The 9,999-nt window shown below is 47.6% G+C and overlaps 1 protein-coding gene across 8 annotated transcripts in view; it reads right to left on the bottom strand.

The window, feature by feature from the left end:
* Positions 1-7,334: 7,334 nt before the first annotated feature.
* The window catches only part of PECAM1 (platelet and endothelial cell adhesion molecule 1), a 96,761-nt gene continuing 94,096 nt past the window's right edge, over positions 7,335-9,999 (bottom strand). For all 8 annotated transcript variants that reach the window (XM_017882851.1, XM_017882854.1, XM_017882853.1 and 5 more), the window contains one exon: positions 7,335-8,133. In XM_017882851.1, coding sequence (XP_017738340.1) covers positions 8,132-8,133 — 2 coding nt within the window. In that variant the 3' untranslated portion in view covers positions 7,335-8,131. The remainder of the gene's footprint in view (positions 8,134-9,999) is intronic.

Genomic DNA, 9,999 nt, shown 5'->3' with positions numbered 1-9,999 from the left:
AAACAAAACAAAACATAACAAGAACAACCCTGGGAATATAAAATTCTTCAGGATATACAAGAAATATATAAACTTCAGGCCAGGTGCTATGACACGCACGTGTAGTCCCAGCTACTCAGGAGGATCGTTTGAGCCCAGGAGTTTGAGGCTGTGGTGTGCTACGATCACACACCTATGAACAGCTACTGCACTCCAGCCTGGGCAGCAAAGGGAGACCTCGTCTCTAAAATAAATAAAACTAAATTTTAAAAAAGAAGTTTATAAACTTCAGTTACGTATTCTGGCCAATGAATGGGAGGGAGACAAAGAGAAAAGCTGAAATAGAGGAGAAAAAGGAAGGGAAAGGAGGATGCAGAGAAAGAATGAGAGAGGAGAGTGAGGGAGAACTTTGAAGAAGGTCAGAGAAAGAAAACAATAGGCCAGGTGCCCTGGTGGCTCACGCCTGTAATCTCAGCACTTTGCGAGGCTGAGGCGAGAGGATCACCTGAGGTCAGGAGTTCGAGACCAACCTGGCCAACATGGCGAAACTCCAGCTCTACTAAAAATACAAAAATTAGCTGGCATGGTAGCACACGCCTGTAATCCCAGGTACTTGGGAGGCTGAGGCACGAAAACCACTTGAACCTGGGAGGCAGAGGTTGCAGTGAACCAAGATCGCACCACTGCACTCTAGCTTGGGAGACAGAGCAAGACTCTGTCTCAAAAAAAGTTTTAAAAAAGGCTGGGCATGGTGGCTCATGCCTGTAATCCCACAACTTTGGGAGGCTGAGGCAGTAGGATTGCTTGAGCTCAGGAGCTTGAGACCAGCCTGAGCAACATAGTGAGACCTCATTTCTATATAATAAATAAATAAAATAGAAAAGAAAACAATAATATTTCAGAGATACAGAGACACAAAGCACAAGAGAACAGAGCACAGTGAGAGAATATTGGCCTGAGAAGGCTCAAAAGATGATGCTGAGAAGATGATGTTATCTGAAGGCAAATCACCATCTTTCTGCCTTCCGATTTACATGAGCATCTTAGAAACCTGAAAAGTCAGAGCTACAAGGACCTGAGCTCATCTAGTCCAGTTCTTTCTGTACTGGGTTGAATAGCATCACCCCCAAATCCCAAAATCATGTCTGCTTGGAACTTCAGAATGTGAGTTTATTTGGAGACAGGGTCTTTGTAGATAACGTTAGTGAAGATGGGGTTGTATTGGATTTGGGTGGGCCCTAAATTCGATAACTAGTGTTCCTTTTTTTTTTTTTTTTTTTGTTGGAGACAGAGTCTTGCTCTATCCCCCAGGCTGGAGCGCAGTGGTGCAATCTTGGCTCACTGCAACCTCCGCTTCCTGGGTTCAAGCGATTCTCCTGCCTCAGCCTCCTGAGGAGCTGGGATTACAGGTGCCCGCTACCATGCCTGACTACGTTTTTATATTTTTAGTAGAGGTGGGATTTCACCATGTTGGCCAGACTGGTCTAAAACTCCTGACTGCAGGTGATCCACCTGCCTCAGCCTCCCAAAGTGCTAGGATTACAGGTGTGAGCCACCACACCCAGCTCTAGTGTCCGTCTCAGAAGGCCATGTGAAGGCACAGACACGCATGTGAAAGAATGCCCTGTGATGACAGAGGCAGTGACTGGAGTCACTGTAACCCAAAATATCCCAGTGCAGCTGCAACCCAGAAAATCCCAAGGAATGCCAGGAACCATCAGAGGCCAGGAGAAGCAGAGAAGGAGTCTTTCCTAGAGCTTTGGAGGATCATGGCATTGCTGACACCTTGATTTTGGACTTCTGGATTCCAGGACTGTGCAAGAATAGATTTCTGTTGCTTTTAGCCACCTGGTTTGTGGTAATTTGTTATTGCATCCCTGGGAGATGATGAATACGTTTTCTTTTGCAGGAGAGGAACCCTAGGATGTGTGACACATCCAAGGTCATGTAGTTGACTGGTGGCCAATCCCCTATTCCAATTTAGCTTTTATTTTTCTTTAAGAATTGTATTTGCAGCCAGGCGTGGTGGCTCATGCCTGTAATCCCAACACTTTGGGAGGCCAGTGTTAGTGGATCACTTGAGGTTAGGAGTTTGACCAGCCTGACCAATATGGTGAAACTCCATCTCCACTAAAAAATACAAAATTAGCCAAGCGTAGTGGCACATGCCTGTAATCCTAGCTACTTGGGAGGCTGAGGCAGGAGAATTGCTTGAACCTGGGAGGCAGAGGTTGCAGTGAGCCAAGAGCCACTGCACTCCAGCCTGGGCAACAAGAGTGAAACTCAAAAACAAACAAACAAACAAACAAACAAACAAAAAAGTGTATTTGCTTTCCAGCATCATCATCGTTTCTGAATGTGGAAATAATGTTTCTTTTCTATTGTCAACGTTCATTTTGAAGTAAGAGTTCACTTCTTTTTTTTTTTTGAGACGGAGTCTCGCTCTGTCACCCAGGCTGGAGTGCAGTGGCCAGATCTCAGCTCACTGCAGGCTCTGCCTCCCGGGTTCACGCCATTCTCCTGCCTCAGCCTCCCGAGTAGCTGGGACTACAGGCGCCGCCACCTCGCCCGGCTAGTTTTTTGTATTTTAGTAGAGACGGGGTTTCACCGTGTTAGCCAGGATGGTCTCGATCTCCTGACCTTGTGATCCGCCCGTCTTGGCCTCCCAAAATGCTGGGATTATAGGCTTGAGCCACCGCGCCCGGCCAAGAGTTCACTTCTTATTGAATTATGAAATATATATGAAGGGACAATTTAGGCTTTAGAAATACTTTGGACTATGAAGTTTTTCAATAGATTTACTGCTGGTTCTTTGATATTCCAAAATATTCTCTTTTTTTTTCTTTTTTTTCTTTTTGTGGAGAATGGGGTCTCGCTATGTTGTCCAGGCAGGACTTAAACTCCTGGGCTCAAGCAATCCTTCTGCCTCTGCCTCCCTAAGTGCTGGGATTACAGGCATGAGTCACTGCACCTGGTCTGGTATTCCAAAACATTCTAATAGCTTATTACTTTTGAGAGATGAGGGCTACCCCCTTCAAATGTTGAAATCACCACTTGTTTCCTTATTCTGAGCAATTTTCTGAAGGCAAGCCAAGTCTTGCTGAGGATATCGGATGTAAAACTGTCTTTAAAGTAGATCCTTTGGTAAGAAATGTATTGATCACTATTTTGGGGTTTTAACCGACATCAAATAATATGAAGCATATGTGAGTTTTTAATTATTTAGAAGTTCCTAAGCCTTTTTTGAACCCTATCTCCCTTTAAGAAACTGATAAAAGGCCAGGCGTGGTGGCTCACACCTATGATCCTAGAACTTTGGGAGGCTGAGGCAGGAGTTTTATCACTTGAGCCCAGGAGTTTGGGACCAGCCTGGGCAACATAGCAACACCCTCATCTCTACAAAAAAATTAAAAATTAGCTGGGCATGGTTGTGGGTGCCTGTGGTCCCAGCTTTGGGAAGCTGAGACAGGAGGATTGCTTGAGCCTGGGAGGTCAAGGCTGCAGTGAGCCATGTTCACACCAGAGCACTCCAGCCTGCGTGACAGAGCAAGACTCTATCTCAAAACAAACAAAGACATGGATAAAAGCTATGGATTCTCTCCCACAGAAAACTGCACACCCTCATAACCTTTTGCACCTACGCTTAGAGAATTCTCAGGCCCCACGCCTTACCCCAACTTCTGTTACCAGTGGTGAATCCAACGGGTCTGCAGCTAACTCGATGCTTGCCTTCTCAAAGACAGAACTCAGCTGAGGGGCAGAGGTGGTTTTAAGTGATTTTTTAAGGCACAGGGAGAGACCAAGGCAAGTTTTAGAGCAGGAGTGAGAGTTTATTAAAAGGTTTTAGAGCAGGAACAAAAGGAAGTACAGTATGCTTGGGTCAGACAGGCAACTTGAGAGATCTAAGTGCCTTGCCTGACCCTTAACTTGGGGTGTTACATATTTGGCATGGTTCTGGGATTTACATCTCATCTCCCCCTGATTCTTCCCTTGGAGCAGGCTGTCCGCGTATGTGGTGACCTGCCAGCACTTGGGAGGGGTCACAAGCACAGTCTGATTACTGAAGTTGTGCGCATGCTCACTTGAGGCATTTTTCCCTTAACCAGGCGTGCATTCCCAGAGCAAAGTCATACACTGGTTAAATTCCGCCATTTTGCCTCTTGGTGCGCATGCTCCAGCCTGCTTGCCCAGCTCCTGAGATCTTATTGGGAAGCGGCTGATCACCAGATCCGGGTGTTTTGTATCTATTGAGAGACTGTGCTTGCTTGGAACTGGCTGCAACCAATTGTTATTTTACAGAGACAGTTTTACAGAGACCATCACCTGATGGTCGCCTGACGTTCCTGTGGGGACCCTCTCCTGTCCTGCTCATGTTTGCCTAGCTCCCTACTCTAACATGTCAACTCTGTGGACCCCAGATTGAGATCCTCTGCAGGGGAGACTGTCCGCAAATAACCTGCTGAGGAGACATCTCCTTCCCGTTTACCTTTCCATTTGCCCCTGCGGTGTTAGGCAAAGGCTGAAGCTGGCCTCTGTGGCAGAGGGTTTCCTCCCAACATGCTAATGACGCTGGTGGAGAGTCTTAAAAACAGCTGTGCTGGGGAGAGTTCTTGCTGTGTACCTTTCAGAGACCTTCTCCGTAAGACTCTCTGAGTCAGGCCATTGGGAGCATGGCAGCAATTCTTAGGGGACAGTGGCAGCTTTTTGAGGAAGACTAATTGGCCTCTAGGGCTGGAGGCCACTTCAGTCTGACAGACTGCCCTGCTGCCATCCCTCTAGGGCACCCCCCACTTCCTTGCTTCAGGGCCTTCCTGCACTTTCTCTTTTTGTCCTCAATGCTCTTCACCCCACCTTTTCCACCTGGTACCCTCTGCCTGTGGTCAAGGCTTTGTGAGACTCATCTTTCTCTTAGACCTTCCTGGATTCCCCAAAGTCTGTGTTGGAAGCCCCTCCCATGTGCCCTTGTTTGAGCTTTTAATTTTCCAGCATGACGCTTGTCACACTGCTTTGTAATTGGCTCTCTGTTCGTCTGCATCTCTACTGGGTTGTACCTTCCAGGAGGACAGCTGCCATGTAACTCTTGTAATCGTCCCACCCCCAACACTCAGCACAGTGTCAGGAACACAGAGCACGATGAGCACAAGCTTGTTGAGCAAACAGACAAATAACTGGATGCTTCTATGCAGAGTTTCTCAACCTGGCCATTATTGGCATTTGGGACTTGATCATGCTTGGTCATGGGAGACGGTTCTGTGCCCGTAGGATGTTTAGGAGCATCCTTGGTTTCTACCCACCAGATGCCAGGAGCACACCCACCCAGCTGTGACAACCAAAAATGTCTCCAGACACCATTCCAAAACCAACGGGACACAAAATCGCCCAAGAGTCATTGCTTTAGTGAGTGTTGACCTTAGCGTCACTTGGCCTCTCTTGAGTCTAGGCTGGGGAGTGAGTTCAGTTAGCCAATCAGAGAACGCTGATGGGGCCACCAGTATATGCTCATGAAATGGGTGGCTGACCTCTTGGGGTCAGAAGAGGGAAAGTTCTGTGTGTTGGCTAAGGACCGTTTTAAGTCCTTTAATGGCCGATTACCACGTGAGGACACAAGAGGGCGCCCTAACTAATGAGTTCCGCGGCCGAGAAAAGTGGAGTGGGTGCTCCTGGGATGTCTCAGGCTTGGGGTTACCGCAGCTGCATAGGAAGGCTGAAGCCAGCGTCCTGGATTCAGACAGACCTTTTAGCCATTAAATCCACTAAGAAAGATCCCTGCGCATGAAGTTTCCTCCTTGGAAATACAGGCGGAAGGGAAAGTAATTTTAAACTCGTGTGTGCTCCACAGGCCGGAGATGGTGGCTCATGCCTGCAATCCCGGCACTTTGAGAGGCCAAGGAGGGAGGATCACTTGGGCCCAGGAGTTCGAGACCAGCCTGGGCACCATGATGAAACCTCATCTCTGCAAAAAAATTAAAAAATTAGCCAGCTATGGCGGCTCAGGCCTCTGGTCCCAGCTACTCAGGAGACTGACGTGGGAGGATGGCTTGAGCACAGGGGTTCGAGGCTGTGGTGACTGCGCTCCAGCCTGGGCAACAGAGCAAGCCCCTGTCTCAACAAAAAAAAAAAGAAAAAAAATTCAGTCGTGCTGCATAAGGCACCGAGAGTAGGAATAGGGTCTTTGCAGCTCCTGTGGCAATTGCCCTTCTCTGGTAAGGGCAAGAGACTAAGGAACTCCCTGGACACAGGGGCTCCAGCTGTCCCCAGATCATCAACAGAGATGTGAAGGCTGTTAGAGGTCGTCTGATCCTTTGACCTCAATCTGAGCCCACCACTCTGAAAACTTGGAAATTGTATGACATTTTCGTGATACAAGTGTGTGTGTGTGTGTGTGTGTTGGGGAAAGGAACCAACAGCTTTCATCATATTGTCAGAAGAATCTAGGCTGGGCATGGTGGCTCATGCCTGCAATCCCAGCCCTTTGGGAAGCCGAGGTGGGCAGAATACCAAAGGTCAGGAGTTTGAGACCAGCCTGGCCAACATGGTGAAACTCCGTCTCTACTAAAAATACAAAAATTAGCCAGGCGTGGTGGCACCAGCCTGTAATCCCAGCTACTCAGGAGGCTGAGACAGGAGAATTGCTTGAACCCAGGAGGCAGAGGTTGCAGTGAGCCGAGATCGCGCCACTACACTCCAGCCTGGGCAACAAGAGCGAATCTCCATCTCAAAACAAAACAAAACAAAAACATAGACCTGCTTGGTTCTCTCTGTGACTTCAGAGGCCCAAGGAGTCCTCAGCACTACAGATGCATGTGGCAGAAGACAACATTTCACAGATCTGCGAAGAGTAAAGGTCAAATTTATTTAATACAACGCACAGAGGTCCTGCAGCTTGTGTCCTGAGGCAAAACAGGAACCCGGGGATTTTGGTTAGGCGTGGTTTCACTGTGAAATTCACAGGCCGTGGCTTCCCTTTTTTCTTCACTCCGCTTCCGGCACGCCTTGACTCAAGGCGCCCTCTTTAGCAAGCACTTTTTTTTTTTTTTTTTTTTGGATGGATTCTCGCTCTTCAAATCAGCTGGAGTGCAGTGGTGCAATCTCCCGCTCACTACAACCTCTTTCCTGGGTTCAAAGCGATTATCCCACCTCAGCCTCGAGTAGCTGATACTACAGGCATGTGCCACCACACCCGGCTAATTTTTGTATTTTCAGTAGAGACAGGGTTTCACCAGGCTGGTCTCAGACTCCGGACCTTGGGTGATCTGCCCGCCTCAGCCTCCTGAAGTGCTGGGGTTACGGGCGTGAACCACCTCGCCTGCCCTGGCAAGGAATAAATCTTTAAAAATTAGTAAGAAACATATACATTTCAATTTTTCAATTAAGAATAATATTTGCTGTAGGCACCATCTTCCTGTCTTTCAGCCTTCAGCATGGTAGAAGAAAAGAAAAAGAGTGTAGAAAGAAACAGTTTAAGAACGTCTGTGCTTGTTCCACCTTCATTTTCTGTTATGTGCTTTGCCCGAATGAACCGTGTCTTCAGGTTGGTATTTCAAAGGCGGTGCTCCCAAGTAGCCTGGTTTTCCCGTTTGTGGAGGGCGAGGTCATAGAGGAGACAGGAGGAGGCTGTCTGGTCAGCACTGTGTATTTCCAAAGAACAAGGACTACCCAAAACTACAAGCCTTTGAAGGACCAAAGGAAAAGAGAAAAAACTAGCCTCTAACCAGGCCATGTGCTAGAAGTGATTGGCTACAAAAAAGAAAATTGGTTTCTGTGTATGACGGTGCATGGAAAAGGTCTTTATCTCTGCACAAGACAAAATCTTCAAGTTTCAGAATATCCCAATGGCCTGTTTGCCCTGGATCTCCTCTTCTGCCCTTCCAATTGCCAAGGATGCTCCAACTTGGTGGAAGGAGGGTATGTGGGAAATTCAACAGCCCCTCTGTATCTCTTTCTACCCAACATTAACTCAGTAGGATGGATTTAAGAACCGGCAGCTTAGCCTGAGGAATTGCTGTGTTCTGTGGGAGCAGGGCAGGTTCATAAATAAGTGCACAGAGCTCTTGAAATATAGGGATCATCTGCTCTTCTTGGAACATAGATGTCCTTCCAGGGATATGCATCTGGCCTCGCTGTCTAAGTTCCATCAAGGGAGCCTTCCGTTCTCTGTAGCGACAAGAAACAAGGCAAGTTATGATCACACCTCTCAAGATTGAAGATTGCCCTGGTGGAGAGAAATACAAAATGGCAGACAGCATTTCTCGAAGAAAATGCAAAGCAGGGCTGTCACGCACTGGTCCCCCACCCTGCAGGGTTCTCTCTGTGACTTTAGAGGCCCAAGGAGTCCTCAGCACTACAGATGCATGTGGCCCCTCAGAAGACAACATTTCACAGATCTGCAAAGAGTAAAGGTCAAATTTTACTTAATACAACACCCACCAGGGTCCCTGTAGCTGTGTCACTGAGGCAAACAGGGAACGTGATTTTGGTTAGGCATGGTTCTCACCTGTGAAATTCCACAGTACAATGACTGCAGCCTCTCTCCCACCCACTCAAGACACTGTCAGGAGCGTCTTAAGACCTCAGGAGACCACTTCTTTAGCAAGCAATTTTTTTTATTTAGATAGATTCTCACTCTGTCACTCAGGCTGGAGGGCAGTGGCGCAATCTCTGCTTACTACACCCTCCCTCTCCTGGCTCCTGCCCATATGCATGTCTCCTCTCCATGCCTGCTCTGTAGGGACTATAGCCTCTGTCCCAGCATACATGTTGGACACCAATCACATCAGTCCACCAAGTAACTTCATCAAGCACCCACGTACACCCAGCACAGAGCCCCGAGGGTGCCCCATTTACCCACAGAAGAAGAAAGGAAATTTTGTCAGAGATCTGGCTTCTAGCTCCAGTTCTGCCTCTAACTAACATAAGATGTACCTGTTTGAGGTCTGTTTTTTATTTTAAAAATGAAGGACTGAACTTAGATGGTCCAACTTAAATGTTTTAAAATGATATGATTCTACCTTAAAAAAAGAATGAAATTCTGATATATTTCAACACAGAAAAACCTTGAAAACATCACGCTAAATGAAATAAGGCAGACATGAAAGGACAGATAGATGATTCCACTTATATGATGTACCTCGAATAGTCCAATTCGTAGAGACAGAAAGTAGACAGTGGCTACTAGGTGTTGGTGGAGGGCAATGGGGAGTTAGTGTTTAATGGCTACAGCGTTTCAGTGGCTGCTCTGCCTATGGAGTAGCCATTCTTTTGTTTCTTTACTTCTCTGATAAACTTGCTTTCACTTAAAAAGCAAAAGCAAAAGCTCTAGAGATGGATAGTGGTGATGGTTGCACAGCAATGTGAATGGACCTAAGGCAACTGAATTATATACTTGAAAATGGTTAAGTATACACTTGAAAATGGTGAATTTGCCGGGCGCGGTGGTTCACGCCTGTAATCCCAGCATTTGGGGAGGCCGAGGCAGGTAGATCATGAGGTCAGGAGTTCAAGACCAGCCTGGCCAACTTAGTGAAACTCCGTCTCTACTAAAAAATATAAAAATTAGCCGGGCATGGTGGCGGGTGCCTGTAGTCCCAGCTACTCTGGAGGTTGAGGCAGGAGAATGGTGTGAACCTGGGAGACGGAGCTTGCAGTTAGCCAAGATCGCACCACTGCACTCCAGCCTGGGCGACAGAGTGAGACTCCATCTCAAAAAAAAAAGAGAAAGAAAGAAAATGGAGGCCGGGCGCGGTGGCTCAAGCCTGTAATTCCAGCACTTTGGGAGGCCGAGACGGGCGGATCACGAGGTCAGGAGATCGAGACCATCCTGGCTAACATGGTGAAACCCCGTCTCTACTAAAAATACAAAAAAAAAACTAGCCGGGCGAGGTGGCGGGCGCCTGTAGTCCCAGCTACTTGGGAGGCTGAGGCAGGAGAATGGCGTGAACCTGGGAGGCGGAGCTTGCAGTGAGCTGAGATCCGGCCACTGCACTCCAGCCTGGGCGACAGAGCGAGACTCTGTCTCAAAAA

The sequence above is a fragment of the Rhinopithecus bieti genome, unplaced genomic scaffold (genome assembly GCF_001698545.2).
Source record: "Rhinopithecus bieti isolate Rb0 unplaced genomic scaffold, ASM169854v2 scaffold_12928, whole genome shotgun sequence".
Classification (NCBI taxonomy): domain Eukaryota; kingdom Metazoa; phylum Chordata; class Mammalia; order Primates; family Cercopithecidae; genus Rhinopithecus; species Rhinopithecus bieti.
The sequence above is the reverse complement of the archived record's forward strand: the minus strand, read 5'-3'. Positions and strand labels throughout refer to the sequence as shown.